Source organism: Somniosus microcephalus, chromosome 12 (genome assembly GCF_052327205.1).
Source record: "Somniosus microcephalus isolate GS21.2 chromosome 12, FLI_Smic_1.0, whole genome shotgun sequence".
Taxonomy (NCBI): Eukaryota; Metazoa; Chordata; class Chondrichthyes; order Squaliformes; family Somniosidae; genus Somniosus; species Somniosus microcephalus.
Genome location: NC_140998.1, coordinates 202863579 through 202882663, shown reverse-complemented (window position 1 = coordinate 202882663; position 19085 = coordinate 202863579). Strand labels below are relative to the sequence as shown.

Sequence of the window (19085 nt, the reverse complement as noted above, 5' to 3'; positions counted from 1 at the left end):
ACTTCACCTGACGAGGGAGCAGCGCTCGGAAAGCTTGTGATTTCAAATAAAACTGTTGGACTATAACCTGCTGTTGTGTGACTTCTTACTTCTATATTTTTGATACAGTTTCTAATTATTGTTTTTATGCTCCTGCCCACAGTTGGATCTGAGATTTTGTACATTAATGTTGGGACTCTCATTTAGCAAATCGAAATCTTTGGCTGTCTTCAGCGAGGTAAGTGAACCGGACTCACGGCCAAGTTTGCTTTGGTTAATGTCTAACCTGGCTCATTGTACAGGAGTTGCCGTCCACTCGCTGTCTATAACGGGAGCGGACACTGATCTGTCAGGATGGAGAGGCCCCGGCTCACTGTCGTTGCTGTTTGTTTCTGTCTGTTGGCTGGTGAGGATGACTTTCTCATCTGGGTGTTGGGGATTAAACAGGAAGCGAGGGAAAGTTAAATACAAGTTAAATTAGCAATAGTGACACTGGTTGTGAAGTCTGCGCCATCCAGTCTCCCTTTAGTATTTACTTAAATAAATTGGTTGGATGTTAACACAGGTTTCTTAACTTCTTTCCCCCTCTGTAGTTGAATCTCAGCCTTTCACCGTCTCGATGGAGCAGAGTATCATTGATGCAACAGTCGGACATCCTGTGCTCTTTTCAGTGAGGCCGTCGGTGGAGGTGAGGAGTGGGGCCTGGAAGCACAACGAGAAGGATGTCGTATTGTGGATCGGGACAACTCCAGATATAAATAATAATTACATTGGACGGGTGGAGTTATTATTCCCTAACGCATCTCTCCTGCTCAAGTCAGTGAGTTTTCCAGACAGTGGAGATTACTCTGTTACCATGAACTCATTCACTGACACAGCAATAGTGAGGATCAATCTTCGAGTGTACGGTAAGTTTTATTGTTAAATATTTGGGAAATATTTTACTATGATTTAATAAGTATTCAATGTAATAGACTGGTTAAATATCTCAACAATGGGATGTTGTGGTCGTAACTTTGGGGTAGTGTATAGCGAAAGCATTCACTGGCAGATGAACAGTCTGATAGGGCAATGCCACAGGACCTTTAATTCACAGATTCACAGAAACCCCACAGTGCAGATAGAGGCCATTTCAGCCCATTGAGCCTGCACCGACACATATCCCACCCGATCCCCGTAATCCCTACACCAACACATATCCCACCCTATCCCCATAACCCCACGTATTTAATCCCCCTAGCACTAAGGGTCAATTTTTTTATCATAGCCAATCAACCTAACCCACACATCTTTGGACTGTGGGAGGAAACCGGAGCACCCGGAGGAAACCCACGCAAACACGGGGAGAATGTGCAAACACCACACAGACAGTCACCCGAGGCCGGATTTGAACCCGGGTCCCTGGTGCTGTGAGGCAACAGTGCTAACCACTATGCCACCGTGCACCAATCTACAAACATGATTAAAAAAATATACTAAAATTTACTAAAAGAGAATATTCCAAGACAACATTGGAATTCAAAACAGCAGATTAGCTTAGAAAAATATCATGCCGATTGTTGTTTTATAAAAATATTTCAATATTTCTCTTCGAGACCCCCTTCATTGTTTCCAATTCTATTCACAGAATTAATCTACTCTGCATATATTACATCCAGTGTTTCAAACCCGGTGCAAGAGAATGACTCGGTCTGTCTGACATGTAATGTAATTGGCAATTGTACCCGAAGAGTTTGGTCTGTCAATGGCAGAATTATCCAAGCGAATGAGAGGATAATATTATCCTCGGGAAATGTCACCATGACAATAATTGACGTTAACAGGACTGATTCCGGTGAATACCGATGTACTGGAAGGAGCCCTGTTAGTGAAATTGCAAGTGAACTCTACTTCTTGGAGATTGGCCGTGAGTACAGGGTGATCACAGATTCACTTATATTGAATAGTTACCAGCCTATTGTTTGTAATGTTGCGACTTGACGTCTTTTAGACAAGAAGGCCCCATGAATTTGACTTGTCATTGTAGGTGATCAAATCGTGCTATCCATTAATTAGTTTCCATTGCCATACCTCCCATGTAGATGCTGAGCTCCGGGGCACATGTAAAGGGGAGAAATTATTGTAATCCATATTAGTTAAAAATGGTGAATATAATGGGACTTTAGGATAGATAGATCTACAGGGCCTAATGGTTTCCAACACTGGGTATCAAAGGATGTAGGTGATGAAAATGCAGAAGAGTAAGTCATAATCATTCAAAGCTCTCTTGATTTGGGAATTGTGCCATTAGACTGAAAGATTACTAATGTGACTCCATTATTTAAAAAGGAACGAGAGAGAAACCAAGTAACAATAGGACAGTTTTTTTCAAAGGCAGTTTTGGAGCAGCTATTAGAATCTGCCATTATGGATATGGTGATTGAGCACTTCAACAGTTCAGAGATAGTCAGCATGGCTTTGTTCAAGGTAAATCATTTCTCACTAATCTCGTTGAATTTTTTGACGAGGTAATTGATAACATAGACAAAAGGAATCTCTATGTTTATGGATTTCCAGAAGGCATTCGCTGAGGTTCCATACACAAGGGATTGGCAAAAATGAGGAGGTATGGAATTGGAGGGACTTTTGAATTGGGTTGGAAATTGGTTGGGAGGAAGAAGGCAAACAGTGGAGATAAAGGGTATATACTCAGATTAGGCAGATGTGATGAGTGGTGTTTCCTATGGACCAGTACTGGGATCTCAAAGTTAACCATATTTATTACAAATAAAAAGAGAAAATGCTGGAAATACTCAACAGGTGAGGCAGCATCTGTAGAGAAACAGAGTTAACATTTCAGGTCGATGATCCTTTGTCAGAACTGGAAAAAGTTGGAGATGGAAAATATTTTTAAGCAAGTGTAGGGGCAGGGAAAGCGGGGAGGGGAGGAAAGAACAAAAGCGAAGGTCTGTGATAGGATGGAAGGCAGGAGAGATTAAGAGAGATTAAGAGGGATTAAGGGATGGTGTGAGGCAAAAGGAGATGGTAATGGGACAAGTTAAGAAACAAAAGAAGGCTCTAGAGGAAGTGTAAATGGCACTGGCAGAATGATCGACAGCTGCCATGTGAGAGAGAGGAAAAAATAGAATAAATGGCAAAAAAGGATAGGGGCCGAGGTTATGATCTGAAATTGTTGAACTCTATGTTGAGTCCAGAAGGTTGTAAAGTGCCTAATCGAAAGATGAGATCCTGTTCCTCGAGCTTAATTGAGCCTTACTGGAACAATGCAAGAGGCCAAGGACGGTGAGGTCTGAGTGGGAGTGGAGCGGAGAATTAAAGTGACGGGCGACCGGAAGCTTGGGGTCCCCCTTACAGACTGAATGTAGTTGTTCTGTAAAGCAGTCAACAATCTGCGTTTGGTTTCCCCAATGTAGAGGAGACCGCAAAGTGAGCAGCGAATACAGTATACTAAATTGCAAGAAGTACAAGTAAGTCGCTGTTTCACCTGGAAGGAGTGTTTGGAGCCCTGGACAGTGGGAAGGGTGGAGGTAAAAGGGCATGTGTTGCATCTCCTGCGCTTGCATGGGATGGTGCCGGGTGAAGTGGAAGGGTTGTTGGGGGTGATAGAGTAGTGGCGGGTTAGGGTTAGGGTCCCTTATAAAATGCTGAAAGGTGAGGTGAGGGGAAGATGTGTTTGGTGGTGGGATCACGCTGGAGGTGACGGAAATGGCGGAGGATGATCCATTGAATGTGAAGGCTGATGGGGTGAAAGGTGAGGACAAGGGGAACCCTATCAAGGTTCCTGGAGGAAGGGGAAGGGATGAGCGCAGAAGTGCGGGAAATAGAACAGACACGGTCAAGGGCTGTGTCAACCACAGTAGAGGGGAATCCTCTGTTGAGGAAAAAGGAAGACATGTCGGAAGCACTAGTATGGAAGGTGGCATCTTCAGAGCAGATGCGGCGGAGATGGAGAAACTGGGAGAATGGAATAGAGTCCTTACAGGAAGCGGGGTGGGAGGAAGTGTAGTCCAGGTAGCTGTGGGAGTCAGTGGGCTTGTAGTGAATGTTTGTAAATAGCCTATCCCCAGAAATGGAGTCAGAGAAGTCGAGGAAGGGAAGGGAAGAGTCGGAGATGGACCAAGTGAAGGTGAGGGAAGGGTGGAAATTGGAGGCAAAGTGAATGAAATTTTCTAGTTCAGGGTGAGAGCAGGAGATGGCACTGATGCAGTCATCAATGTACCAGAAAAAGAGGTGAGGGAGGGGACCCGAGTAGAACTGGAGCAAAGAATGTTCCACTTATCCCACGAAAAGGCAGGCATAGCTAGGACCCATGCGGGCTCCCATAGGCTCAAGGGCTGAATGGCCTCCTCCTGTTCCTCCGTTCCTAAATGTAATATTGGATAAACCCAACCCGTGTAACAATGGGTAGTCCTATCCGGTTACTGAGTGAAAAAAGTCACTATTTTAAAAAGGCAGTAATCTCGTCTTCAATATTTGAGTCTTATTCAACTTAAGCAAGAATACACTGGGCATCGATTTACGCGCGCCTTTAACATCTTTGTTTGTTTTGTAGGTTACCTTCAGTCAAATATTGAAACATACACCACCATTATGGCAGTTTTGGGGGTAGCCCTGGTCGTGGCTTTATTCACTATAGGAATCTTAGCCTTTAAAATGCGAAGAATGGCGCGGAGGGAAATGTCTGGTAGGTTAACGTTGCAATAAAATTGATTTACTCTCCGGGAACACATGCCACAGCGATTAATGTTGATTCCGTCAGAAATAACAACATCGTCAGATGCAGTGACCTTTGAGGAGGAAGGAGCTGATCTTACCTGTTCACTCTGTCCAGTAAGATCATAAAAGTGTTTGTGAATCTAAAGCCTATTTACCTAATAAAGGGTGGTGGGAAATGAATGGCAGGGGTCCCTACGCTTTTGGGCGGATTATCTCAAAACCACGGTGGCACATCAATGAATCTTCCAGCTGTAAATAGGGAAATCCCCACCGATGTTATGGCATTTCAAAGGATTCCACCATGGGCTTGATGAATACAAATGCCACACTGCTACATCTAAGTCTAGGTATTGTTCCCTATGTTCCTACAGCAGGACTTTTTGGCATGTTGGCACCGCAACTCCTGGTCTGCTATTTGAATCAGTTGTAATGCCAGAGAGAGAAATATTGAATCAACTTGCGGCACATTCATAATCCACTGTCAAAAAGGGCAAATTCCAGGCTGCACAAAGTAATGGACATTTTACTCGCTCACTCTGGGAACATGGTGACAAAGTTCAACTCTAGCCAGCTGAACTGCATCATTTTCTGCCCCCAGTCAGAATTTCTAAGATGCTGGGTCTCACTTTGATTGACTTAACACCAGAAGTATTGGTCATCCCCAGTTATCACATGCACCATGCGAAATGGTGGCCGAGTGGGAACAGAGGTTTCCGAAACTCGTTCCAAAATATCACCTAGTGGAGAGAGTCCGCAACTACATCGGATCAGTTGAACGACCAGCATTGAATATTAACAGCAACATTTACAATGGCAATTATGAATAGATTAGTGCGGCCAAAAATCGGGACAATGGGGATGAAAGTTTGTGTGTCGTAAAAACATATCCAAAGAAATATATTTAATAATATATGGAATAAGGAACTTCATAGGATTACATAGGCCCAACCAGTCCATGCTGGCGTTTATGCTCCACGCAAGCCTCCTCCCGTCTTCCCTCATCTAACCCCATCAGCATAATCCTCTATTCCCTTTTCCCTCATATGCTTGTCTAGCCTCCCCTTAAATGCATCTATACTATTTACTTCAACCACTCCCTGTGGTAGCGAGTTCCACATTCTCGCCACTCTCTGGGTAAAGAAGTTTCTTCTGAATTCCCTATTTGATTTCTTGGTGCCTATCTTATATTGATGGCTTCTAGTTATACTCTTCCCCACAGGTGGAAACATTCTCTCTGTGTCCACTCTATCAAAAACTTTCATAATTTTAAAGACCTCTATTGGGCCACCCCTCAGCCTTCTTTTTTCCGAGAGAAAAGAGACCCAGCCTATTCATCCTTTCCTGATACGTATACCCTCACATTTCTGGTATCACCCTTGTAAATGCTCTCTGCACCCTCTCCAGTGCCTCTATATCCTTTTTATAATATGGTGACCAGAACTGCACGCAGTACCCCAAGTGTGGTGTAACCAAGGTTCAATACAGGTTCAGCATAACTTCGCTACTTTTCAATTCTATCTCTCTAGAAATAAACCCTAGTGCTTGGTTTGCTTTTTTTATGGCCTTGCTAACCTGTGTCACAACTTTTAGTGATTTATGGATTTGTACTCCGTGATTCCTCTGTTCCTCTACCCCACCTAGACTCGTACCCTCCAAGTGATAAGTGACCTCCCTATTCTGCCTACCAAAATGTAATACCTCACATTTATCTGTGTTGAACTTCATTTGCCAATTATATGACCATTCTGCAAGTTTATTAACGCACTCCTGTAATTTGTTGCAGTCCTCCTCAGTATTGACTATCCCCCCAATTTGGTGTCATCCTCAAATTTAGAAATTGTGTTTTTGATTCCTAAGTCTAAATTATTAATGTATATTGTGAACAACAGTGGTCCCAGCACTGATCATCGAGGAACACCACTACCCACCTTCTGAATTTCATTACACATTTGCTTAAATCTGTTAGATGCAAAACATGAGAGAAATGTCTTGCAGTCATACCCGGGTCACCAGGACAGTCAGGTAATAACCATTACTTTTTCCCCCCCAATGTGAACGCCTGGTAATGCAGGAATATTTTCAGTTACTTCTAGATTTTCTAAACCAGTAGCTATAATCACAAACACTTCGGGTCTCCACGGGTGAGTACACACGGGGTACTCAGCCGTAAGCCCAATGGAAGTGCCAGTTTCATGCATGCACTGTGCATGCACGGGAAACCAGCACGTCCGTTCCCCTGAAAGAAGGGGTTCAGAGGTGGAACGCGTGCGCGGGAGAGGCAGCGCGTGCGCATCGAACTTACGTTTTTTTTTCCAGGTTTCTCCGGGAAGGTAAGTCTCCAGAAGTTAGACATGTAAAAAGCAGTCGCAAGGCCTGCTTTTAACAAGGTAAGTGGTGAATTAATTAAAATTAAAACATTTTTTCCAGAGGTTTATTACTTTTAAATACTTTAAAGAAAGGTAAGTTTATTTTTAGCCCCATTAGAAAATGTAATTAATTTTTTCAAAAATTTAAATTATTGTTTAAATAGTTATTTCATGTAATTTATAGTTTATTTTAAAAATGTGATTTAAAAAAAATGTATTTGAAGATTTAGTGATGTTTTCGGGCTTATAGTATTTATAAGTTTGACAGCCCTTCCTGTCAATCTTATGAATGAAGCATTCCCTGCTCCGACTGGCTCTCCATGGCCCACGTGATCCCAGGGGACGCATCGAACTAACTGCGCCCCTGGGATATGCAAGCACTGCGCGCCGGCAGCTGGAGGAGGCCCAGGATCGGAATCCCATGCGGGCCCACAGCTCAACGGCCGGCGCGCTAGGCAAGTGCAGGTCGGAGGCTTGCACCCGCGGGAAGCCCCCGACCCGAATTTCTGGGCCATTATGTTGTAGCTTTCAATATCCTGGGCAATAATCTTGATGTTGTCATTGCAGAAATGTACACTCTTGCGACGGTAAGCGGTACGCTCGGCACAATGCCAACATACGAAACCTGCCTGCCGTCCGTAAATGCAGAGGTAAGTGGTTATGTTAATCATGTTGGCCTTGAAATGATGCTGGATTCAAGGCATGCGCTCAGTCATCATAATTGAAAGGCTCAGCAAGCTCAGGTGCTCTACATGCGCTGTGAACCAAAATTAAAATCAGTTTCGCGGGTGCAGAGTTGGGTTATTTGCCCAACAACTGGCCAGCAATTGCATACGAAACTTTTATGCCTGGCAAAGCAGACGTAGGGCCAGCTTTGATCAGTGTAAGTGTTATTATAAACATAGAAACATAGGAGATAGGAGCAGGAGTAGGCCATTCGGCTCCTTGAGCCTGGTCCGCCATTTAATGAGATCATGGCTGATCATCCAAACTCAGTACCCGGACCCTGCTTTCTCCTCATATCCCTTTAGCCTTAAGAAATATATCTAACTCCTTCTTGAATATATTTAATGAATTGGCCTCAACTGCCTTCTGTGGAAGAGAATTCCACAGGTTCACCACTCTCTGGGTGAAGAAATTCCTCCTCATCTTTGTCTTAAATGGCTTACCCCTTATCCTTAGACTGTGACCCCTGGTTCTGGACTCCCCCGCCATCGGGAACATCCTTCCTGCATCTAGTCTGTCTAGTCCTGTTAGAATTTTATAAGTTTCAATGAGATCCCCTCATGGGGCTGATTCGCTGGTCTGACACTTCCATGGGGCAGCAGCATTCAAAAGGGGTTGTTCGCTGCAAAATTACTTTCCCACCGCCCCCGGTTTTAGCTCCATTCATTTCAATTAATGGGACATTAGAAGCTGGGGACCCAGGATTTACAGGCTGGCATTCCCTATGATTGCTGCTCCATGCCGGGAGCGGCCAGCCGTGGATTCAGCCCTTTGATTTCAGTATAGTTAATGCTCAGAATAATTTAGCTCTGGAATCAAAGCTCCCAAGAGACCCGCGGCCTCCACAATCTAGAAGGACAAGGGCAACAGGCGCATGGGAACACCACCACCTCCAAGTTCCCCTCCAAGTCACACACACCATCCTGACGTCGTTCTTTCATTGTCGCTGGGTCAATATCCTGGAACTCCCTCCGTAACAGCACTGTGGGCGAGCCTTCACCACACGGACTGCAGCGGTTCAAGAAGGCGGTTCACCACCACCTTCTCGAGGGCAATTGGGGATGGGCAATAAATGCTGGCCTTGTCAGCGATGCCCACATCCCATGAACAAAAAAAAACACATGTTTTCTATGTTTCTATGTGAGTGAGCTGCCCAGTAGATTGACTGCACCCGTCCAGTCGGAAACTATAAGTTGGGAGCTCTGATTGTAATTTGATCCCACTCCACATAATATCGAGAGAGAACAAGGTGCCTGAAGTCTGAATCTCACCTATAAAACCAAAGATAAGGGGTAGGCCATTTAGGACAGAGATGAGGAGGAATTTTTTCACCCAGAGAGTGGTGAACCTGTGGAATTCACTATCACAGAAGGCAGTTGAGGCCAATTCATTAAATATATTCAAGAAGGAGTTAGATATATTTCTTAAGGCTAAAGGGATCAAGGGATATGCGGAGAAAACAGGGACAGGGTACTGAATTTGGATGATCAGCCATGATCTCAGTAAATGATGGAGCAGGCTCGAGGGGCCGAATGGCCTACTCCTGCTCCTATCTTCTATGTTTCTATGTCCCATTATGTAGCACCTATTAAGATAGTGGTCTGTTGCTCTCTACCCACTCACTGATCAATGACACATGTCCCATTATGTAGCACAGATAAATATTGAAAATATTACGGCCTAGAAATTCACTAGCCTTAGCGCCGCTTTTGAGGCGCTAGAGGGACTAGCGCCAGAGTTATGGCCATTTGAAAAATTGAGTGGGGCCCTAAAGCGGCATTGCACCGGTAGCGCTGTGCCGGCACCGATGACGTCATCGGTGTGCGCAGCGTCCCGGTTGCCGTGGTAACCCGCCCGAACTCCGAAATTGAGTTGCGGCCGCCTCGCCCGTGGCAGCCGCAAGCAACGTTCTGTAAAAGGTGCCTTGCTGAAGTTAGTGCCGGCGCATTAAGGTCGTGCGGCGGCCGGCCGCTTCCCCGGCGGCCGCCTGCCCGCACCTCCCTCCCCGGACTCCTCCAAGACCCCCCCGCGGCACAGATGCGTGTGGGCCGCGAGCCCGGCACTTCTCCGAGGTGCCGGGCTCATTTTTATTCAGCCGTCAACGGCCAGCGGTCGGGTGCAGGCAGCTCCTCCTTAACGGAAGGAGGAGGCCTGCACTTCCCCAGCCTGCCGCACCGCATCGGGCGCCGCAGCGCCGGAACAGCACCGCAATGGGGCAGGTAGCGCCCATTGGGAGGTGCTGAAACCCTCCAGTAGCGCCGGCAGCCGTTTGGGCGCGGCGCTACTGAATTTTTGGCGCGCGCAGGGGGACTTAGCGCCGGCACTAACTTCCGGCGCTAAAGCCCTGGCTGCGCCAAAACCCAATTTCTAGGCCTACACCTCTTACTTTTTGCAATATTTGTGTATCTTCACAGAATGAATGTAAGAATCAAGATCAATCAGAGTCAAGCTACATGGTACATAACTCCTTATTTTATTCATTTCAGACACTTCTATTGTTGCAATTAATATCAATAGTTGTTTTTGTCTCTTTTCACAGGCTCTGCAATTCAGAAACGAGTCAGTTTACGATCAGCTTAAAAGGTACATTCATTTTATTGGCTCGCAAACAAACCGGTGGTGGAATTAAATCCTCAGTGAAATGTCAGCGGTAGATTTTCAACCTATCGCCTAGGCTTAAAACTGACGTTGAAATCGATTGACATCAAAATCGGGCGGTCGTTCTAATGGGTGGTCCGTCCGTAATGCCACTTGGCAAGTTTAACAGTTGCTCTCGGAAATGGAATAGGACATTGCACGAGTGTAAAACGGGCTACCGCATTGCGGCCACCCTTTTTAGGCCCTCTGGTCAAGAGCGCTTTCATCACCAAAGTCTCCTCCCGTGGATGGACGCCCAGTTTCAGCAGCTCTCCGTGAAGCCCCTGGGGACGTCTTATACACTGAAGGTGTTTTATCGATGCAAGTTGTTATTGATCTCGGAGAATTAGCCACTACATTCGCATGCAGGCCGAAACAATTTGGGGTGAACTTGATCTTGCGCGGTAGGGCAAAATGGCCCGTGGCCAATTCGCTATTGCACATTTAGCGCCACCAATCTTATCCCTCTTGCTTATAGTCTAGGCTGACATGCCGCTGCAGGACTGAAGGAGTGCTGCACTGTTGGACGTGTTGTGTTTTGGGATGAGACGTTTTACGACCACCTCTCAGGTGAAGGTAAAAGATCCTAAGGCACTATTTCAAAGAAGATCAGGGGCGTTCTCCCTGGTGTCCTGGAGCAATACTTACCCCTCGACCGACACCTCTAAAGCAGATTATCAGGTCATTGTCACACTGCTGTTAGTGGGAGCATGCTGTGCACAAATTGCCTGTCCCGTTTCCTGCCTTACACTTCAAAAAGACCTTCATTGGCTGCGAAGCGCGTTGGAACATCCCGGGGATGTGAAAGTCGCTCTATAAATGAAAGTTGATCATTCTTCTTTTACGTGTCAGCTGGATTCAGTCAGAAGGGACTGCTGCAGATGCCTGCTCACACGCATGTGCAAAAGCCCAATCTTTTCTGGTAGATTTTAAATGTACTGAGAAGTTTGGGCGTAAAGGTTCGCCTTTCTCACAACATGGAAAGAGGTTCTGCTGAAGATTATAACTTCCAACCGCCGCTGACTCTGCCTGATATTGCTCTGCCGCAGCGGGATCAGACTCTCTCTTCTCTTAGGCAGTCCCTCGGAACTGAGGATGACTTGCTTCCACACTTGAAATGAGTTCTCAGGTGACTGATGAGCCCAATGCGGGACCTACAGGACCAGTCACAGGTGGGGCAGACGGTGGCTGAAGGGGCGGGTGTGTGTGGGGTGCTTGGGTTGACGTACGCTCCTTCCGTTATTTGTGCTTGGCTTCCGCTTGCTCCCGGCGAAGAGACTCGAGATGTTTGGCGCCTTCCCGGATGCTTCTCCTTCACTTTGAGCATTCTTGGGCCAGGGATTCCCAGGTGTCGGTGGGGATGTTGCACTTTTTCAAGGAGGCTTTGAGGGTGTCCTTGAAGCGTTTCCTCTGCCCACCTCATGCTCTCCTGCCGTGTCAGAGCTCCGAGTTGAGCACTTGCTTTAGGAGTCTCTTATGGGGCATGCAGATGATGTGGCCCGTTCATCGGAGCTGATCGAGCGTGGTCAAAGCTTCGATGCTGGGGATGTTGGCCTGAGCAAGAACATTGACGTTGGTGCGCCTATCCTGCCAATGCATTTGCAGGATCTTGTGGAGGCAGCGTTGGAGGTACCTCTCCAGTGCTTTGAGGTGCCTGCTGTACATGGTCCATGTCTCTGAAGCAAACAGGAGGGCGGGTGTGGTAAACCACGTTCACTATCGTATCACTGTTAGTAGTTAGCACTGTTCACCACTGTTCGTTATAACTGTATCACTGACCACTATTGTATCACGGTACGAGGTCGCCTCTTGCCACACTGCTATACCTGGGATGACCACCGCCGACTCCGCCTTGGCTCCACCCACCAGGCCAGGTATAAAGGTGAGCGACTGACTGGTATTCCTCCTGCTTGGATCGGATCACCCACGAGAGTGGGCTCTGTTATTTAGTCAATAAAAACCTTTAGTCACCTTCGTAACTCTTCGCCTTTTATTGGAGGAATTGATAGGTATATCAATTTTATTGACTAAATTTAATGATGTCCGACAACGAGTCACAACCGGCGGAGGAGCCACCAGCGCAGCTCCCAGGAGCACAGCCACACCAGCCAGCTTGGCTGCGAGCCCTCAGACCGCCGTACCTGGACCTGAACCCACGAGCAGCAAACTCAGCCGCAGACTTTAAACACTGGCTGGTCTGCTTCGAATCATACCTGAGAGAATCCAGCGTCCCTCAGGCATCCAAACTAAGTGTCCTGCAGGCGCAACTGAGCCCGAGAGTATACACTCTCATCGAGGACATGACTACCTACGAGACCGCCATCAACCTGCTGAAACAGAAGTACCGGACCCCGGTAAACTACATGTACGCTAGGCACCTCCTAAGATCACGGCCGCAACAGCCAGGAGAATCAGTAGCCGAATTCTCACAGGCGCTATATGCACTCGCCAGGAACTGTGACTTTAAATCGGTGTCGGCAGCCGAAAATACTGAAGATAATATCCGCGACGCATTCCTGAAAGGCCTACGGTCCGAGTACTCACGGCAAAGACTGCTGGAAGCTAAAGACCTCAGCATGGAAAAAGCTGAAGCCCTCGCTATCTCCCTGGAAGTGGCCCACCAAGATCAGGAAGCATTCACCAGGTACTGCTCGCGACCCTGGGACTCGGGCCCGACCCCTACCACAGCACCCTTCCCAGCGCCGCCCCCGGGACCTACCTCTGCGTCGGCGTCCCGGACCCGACCGGCCCCGCCACCCCCGGCACCGGCCCCGACATCGGGCATCCGCGATCGGGCCGCCGGCTGTTTTTTTTGTGGCCAGGAGAAGCACCCGAGGTCGCGCTGCCCAGCCAAGAACTCCACATGCAGAACCTGCCTGAAGAAAGGCCACTTCTCCAAGGCCTGCAGGAGCGGATCCTCAGAGGCCAGCAGTGCCGCATGCGAACTATGGGGGCGGCCATCTTCGTTTAGGGCAACTGAGGCCAGCATCCCCACACATGAGTCATGGGGGTGGCCATCTTTGTTTAGGGCAACTGAGGCCAGCATCCCCACACAGGAGTCATGGGGGCGGCCATCTTTGATTAAGGCAACCGACCCCAATAGTGCCTCATGTGAGCTACGGGGGCAGCCATCTTCTCCGTCATTTTGCCCTACCTCGTGGGAGACGCCATTTTACTCACCACGCCCGACCGCCTCGCCCGCAGATGACAACGACTCGCTCAGCTACACACTAGCTTCCGTCACCCTGGACCAAGCCCGCCCGCACCATCTGTCCAAGTCAATGATGGACATCAAAGTGAACGGCCACGCCACGACCTGCCTGTTCGACAGCGGAAGCACGGAGAGCTTCATCCACCCAGACACGGTGAGCCACTACTCCCTCTCTGTCCTACCAACGCGCAGCCGAATCTCGATGGCATCGAGGTCCCACGCCACGGACATCAGCGGCTACTGTGTCGTGACCCTGTCGGTTAAGGGCACGGAGTATAAAAACTTTAAACTCCTCGTCCTCCCCCATCTCTGCGCTGCCGTCCTACTAGGGCTGGACTTCCAATCCCACCTCCAAAGCGTAACCCTAGCATACGGTGGACCCCTCCCCCCACTCACAGTCAACAACCAGCAAACGTTAAACCGCCCACCGCGTAACACCTGCAGCCTCTCCACCCTCAAGGTCCCGCCACCCTCTCTGTTTGCTAACCTTACCCCTGACTGCAAACCCGTCGCTACCAAGAGCAGGCGGTATAGCGCCGGGGACAGAGCCTTCATTAGCTCTGAGGTGCGGCGCCTCCTGAAAGAGGGCATTATCGAGGGGAGCAGCAGCCCCTGGCGTGCCCAGGTCGTAGTCGTAAAGACCGGCGATAAAAACCGCCTGGTCATCGACTACAGCCAGACCATAAACAGATATACCCAGCTGGACGCATACCCCCTCCCCCGCATATCTGACATGGTCAATCAGATTGCACAGTATAAAGTATTCTCGACCATCGACCTGAAGTCGGCCTACCACCAACTCCCTATCCACCCTGAGGACCGCCAGTATACCGCCTTCGAGGCGAATGGGCGCCTATACCACTTCCTTAGGGTCCCCTTCGGTGTCACTAATGGGGTCTCGGTCTTCCAAAGGGAGATGGACCAGATGGTTGACCAGAACGAACTGCAGGCTACATTCCCCTACCTAGATAACGTCACTATCTGCGGCCGCGACCGGCAGGAACATGACGCGAATCTGGAGAAATTCCTCCGTACGGCCCAACGGCTGAACCTCACCTACAATAAGGAGAAATGCGTGTTTAACACCACACGCCTTGCCATCCTCGGCTGCGTAGTGGAGAACGGAATCATCGGCCCCGACCCAGAAAGAATGCGCCCCCTCATGGAGCTACCCCTCCCCCACTGCCCTAAAGCACTTAGGAGAACCCTGGGGCTTTTCGCCTACTATGCCCAATGGGTACCCAATTACGCGGACAAAGCCAGACCCCTCCTGAAAGCCACTTCCTTCCCCCTCACGGAGGAGGCGTGCGCGGCCTTCTCCCTCATTAAGGGAGACATAGCCAAGGCCACGATGCACGCAGTGGACGAGTCCATCCCCTTCCAGGTGGAGAGCGACGCATCCGACTTCGCCTTAGCCGCCACCCTAAACCAGGAGGGGAGGCCAGTGGCCTTCTTCTCAAGGACCCTACAGGGCCCCGAGATCCGACATTCGTCGGTCGAGAAAGAGGCCCAGGCGATCGTGGAGGCAGTACGGCGCTGGAGGCACTACCTGGCAGGCAAACGATTTACCCTCCTCACCGACCAGCGTTCGGTGGCTTTCATGTTTAATAACAAGCTGAAGGGCAAAATCAAGAATGACAAGATTTTGAGATGGAGAATCGAGCTCTCCACCTACGATTATGAGATCTTGTACCGGCCAGGCAAGCTGAACGAATCCCCTGATGCCCTTTCACGAATGACATGCGCCAGCGCGCATATCGATAGGCTTCAGACCCTCCACGACCAGCTCTGCCACCCCGGAGTCACCAGACTCTACCATTTCATTAAGGCCCGCAACCTGACCTACTCCATCGAGGAGGTCAGGACCATGACCAGGAACTGCCAGACCTGTGCGGAGTGCAAACCGCACTTCTATAGGCCGGACCGAGCAAGCCTGATCAAGGCCACCCGCCCCTTCGAGCGCCTGAGCATCGACTTTAAGGGGCCCCTCCCGTCCCCTGACCGTAATGTGTACTTCCTCAACATCGTTGATGAGTACTCCCGTTTCCCCTTTGCCTTCCCCTGCCCCGACATGACCAGTAGCACGGTCATCAAGTGCCTGAATGCCCTCTTCGCCTTGTTCGGGTTCCCGAACTATATACACAGCGACCGGGGCTCCTCCTTCATGAGCGAGGAACTCCGGCAATTCCTCCTAGAGAGAGGTATTGCAGCAAGCAGGACCACCAGCTACAACCCCAGAGGTAACGGTCAGGTGGAAAGAGAGAACGCGACGGTATGGAAGGCCGTCCTCTTAGCCTTAAAGTCTAAGGGCCTCCCAACCTCCCGCTGGCAAGAAGTCCTCCCGACAGCGCTGCACTCCATCCGGTCATTACTTTGCACGGCCACTAACACCACCCCCCATGAACGAATGTTCGTTTTCCCCAGGAAGTCGACTACGGGAACCACTCTACCAACCTGGCTGACCGCCCCGGGGCCGGTCTGGCTGCGGAAACACGTGAGGGCCCATAAAACGGACCCCCTGGTCGAGAGGGTGAACCTCCTGCACGCCAACCCCCAGTACGCCTACGTGGCGTACCCAGACGGGCGGGAGGACACTGTCTCCCTACGAGACCTCGCACCCTCAGCCGATCCGGAAACACCGCCACCACCCCCCCCAACCCCAGCCCAGGTAGACGGCATGCCGGAACCCCACGAGCCCTCGCCGACCACGCAAACACCAGCATCAACACCGGATAAGGCACCAGCACCGGATAAGGCAACACCACCGCTGCGGCGATCGGAGAGGCTTACGAAGCCTCCGGACAGACTGACCTACCAGAATTGGTAGTACACTTCACCCCGCCGGACTTAATTCTAAACAAGGGGTGAATGTGGTAAACCACGTTCACTATCGTATCACTGTTAGTAGTTAGCACTGTTCACCACTGTTCGTTATAACTGTATCACTGACCACTATTGTATCACGGTACGAGGTCGCCTCTTGCCACACTGCTATACCTGGGATGACCACCGCCGACTCCGCCTTGGCTCCACCCACCAGGCCAGGTATAAAGGTGAGCGACTGACTGGTATTCCTCCTGCTTGGATCGGATCACCCACGAGAGTGGGCTCTGTTATTTAGTCAATAAAAACCTTTAGTCACCTTCGTAACTCTTCGCCTTTTATTGGAGGAATTGATAGGTATATCAGCGGGTATCACTATTGCTCTGTAGACCATGAGCTTGATGCTGGGTTTGAGGTCCTGGTCTTCAAACACTCTCTTCCTCAGGCGACCGAAAGCTGCACTGGCACACTGAAGGCGGTGTTGGACTTCGTCATCGACGTCCACCTTTGTTTAGAGTAGGCTTCCAAGCGGGATCAGACAGCCTGTGACTGAACACTTCATACCGCTGTCCCATCAGCTAATGGAATCAGATTTATACTGTCACTATTCCATTACTACCATGCTGAGGATTGGGAGTGCACATTGCTGTTAGTGTAAAGTTTAAAAAAATGAAACTGAAGGCGTTTCCACCAGAGCATTTATAGCTGAACTGTAATGATTTAGTAATAGTGGACATGTACTTTTATTAATATTTTTTATTTACTCGTGATATTTAAGTACTGTCCATTATTGTTTCGTTTTCTAGGGTTTAAATGAATTGCTAGAAGATTGCACACTTAATTTTGGTTGGTCGCTCAGATAAAACTCTCCAGAAAATGTCCTTCTGTTGTAAGGTTCAGAAAATTCTCCAGATTCCCCCAAACCAAGAAGAGAAGAGATTTTTGGACTGTTTAAAAGAATATTGTGGCAAAAGAGGCTGAAAGTCAAAACTCCAGGATTTTGGCTATTTTAGAAAGGCATGTCCAGGCCTGTGGAATTCTGCGACAAAGGAGTTGGGATGGGCCCCTGTAAAACAAACAGTTTGAGTATTGGCATAAGCCAGATTGTTTGGGAATGTTCTGGACCATCTCAGTCATTCATACATAAATACAATAGGCCTACGGAAGGACAGTCCCCGCCAAAACTACAGAGCCATCAAAAATATGAATAATACAGTACATGCCACTAATCAACAAAAGGGACCCTGGCCCCAGCAGGAGAAGACAATCGAACAACAGATTAACCACTCAGAGGAACATCCAAAACCACTTCACACACTTAAACCGATTTCGAAGCAATCCCAAAACTAGTTAAAAATCAATTGAAGATAGATGGGACCAAGTCGAAACTCGATAAAGAACTTGAAACTATTAAAGTTAACGAGCCCACCAAAATTTAACAATGGGCCAGAGAAGATTTGGCGGGCAGATAAGCCAAGCCTCAAACAGTATAATTGAGGCCTGCTTTTACACAGAAACAGTCAGAGAGTCATACAGACAGTCAGTGAAGATTATTCGGACGGTGTGTGAACTTGAAGGTACAGTTCATACAGACAGATGCACAGCTCATTCGAAACACATCAGCCTCGGGACAATCAATCGACGAAAGGACAACAGGAGGAGAACGGAAGGAATCGCGGCAGCCAAGGGCCCCAAGAAACAAACAACCAACAATATTACCAACAACTAGATAATATTGGGCCACCGCGACCAACAAGAACCCAACTCGGAAGAAACCGAAGATCTGCAAGTTTTTCCCACTCTACAAACTATTCCTGTGTTTGGTGAGCATTTCCCTGGTCCTCTGGAATCCAACCTAGTTAGTGTAGTGGGATTGGGAGGGGTGAAGTATTTTGTCTATTGTCATTCTCCCTCGTATATTCCGAAGTGTTCCCCCTTTTAGAGTGATAAGATTATTGTGTTGTGTATATTTTCTTGTCTCAGATAAAAACCAAAGTTCTTGCATCAAATTCAGTTCTTTACTGCAATTTCATTACAACCCCCAAATAAGTCCGGGTCTAGAACCAAGGGAGTGGGAGCGATTTGAACCGCTCAGGAGTCCGAGGCAAAGCTGACCACACACACCACCCCTTACACTGTTGTCAGGCCATGTGCCATGTTGACGAATAAGCCGAGATTCTGGCTGCATGGTGATATGTTATATTATATTGAAATAATAAAAATGTTATATTAAAACACGAGGGCAACCTGGGCCAGTGTTTAGCAAAAGATTGAGAAGTATGTTCAGCGATAAAACAAGACCTTTGCTTGACTTTGGGGAGCACTGGGTTTCCGAGAGAAAAAATAAGCCGATGAACTAATCAATCAATCAATCAATGAAGAAATGAATTTAACCTGGCAAAAAAAGCTTGATTATATTTTATCTACTTTCCCTTCTAACACCGTTAATTTATGATCCATTACTCATGCGGAAATTTGCTTTCCTGGGATCCCAGGACAGCTCTGGTACCTGGTTCATGTGGCCATTCCAGGCTGTGTCGACCTGGAGCAAGGCAGGAAATCCCAGCCATTGCCCTGTCTTCACCATTTTCACACAAGTGCTACACTCGGAAGCAAGGATCACTGGT

General features: G+C 48.4%; 1 protein-coding gene across 3 annotated transcripts; it reads left to right on the top strand.

Moving 5' to 3' along the window:
* The first annotated feature begins 37 nt into the window (after positions 1–37).
* LOC147109910 (cell adhesion molecule CEACAM2-like) lies at positions 38–18467 on the top strand. 3 transcript variants are annotated; one of them, XM_086003936.1, is made up of 8 exons: positions 38–217; positions 573–887; positions 1607–1885; positions 4532–4663; positions 7629–7711; positions 10202–10243; positions 10327–10370; positions 17265–18467. In XM_086003936.1, exons 2-8 carry the CDS (start codon positions 599–601, stop codon positions 17269–17271), a joined length of 876 nt encoding a protein of 291 aa, XP_085860062.1. In that variant the 5' UTR covers positions 38–217; positions 573–598; the 3' UTR covers positions 17272–18467. The 3 variants fall into 3 exon arrangements, with proteins under 3 accessions (XP_085860062.1, XP_085860060.1, XP_085860061.1); XM_086003934.1 differs by lacking the exon at positions 38–217 and adding an exon at positions 266–385; XM_086003935.1 differs by lacking the exons at positions 38–217; positions 10202–10243 and adding an exon at positions 270–385.
* The last annotated feature ends 618 nt before the right edge of the window (positions 18468–19085 follow it).

Bases quoted from the DNA above. Each gene is read 5' to 3' on its own strand.
- LOC147109910 (XM_086003934.1), top strand. From the start codon at position 334: ATGGAGAGGCCCCGGCTCACTGTCGTTGCTGTTTGTTTCTGTCTGTTG. The intron at 386-572 runs GTGAGGATGACT...CCCCCTCTGTAG, and splicing joins TTGTTTCTGTCTGTTGGCTG to TTGAATCTCAGCCTTTCACC. The intron at 1,886-4,531 runs GTGAGTACAGGG...TTTGTTTTGTAG, and splicing joins CTACTTCTTGGAGATTGGCC to GTTACCTTCAGTCAAATATT.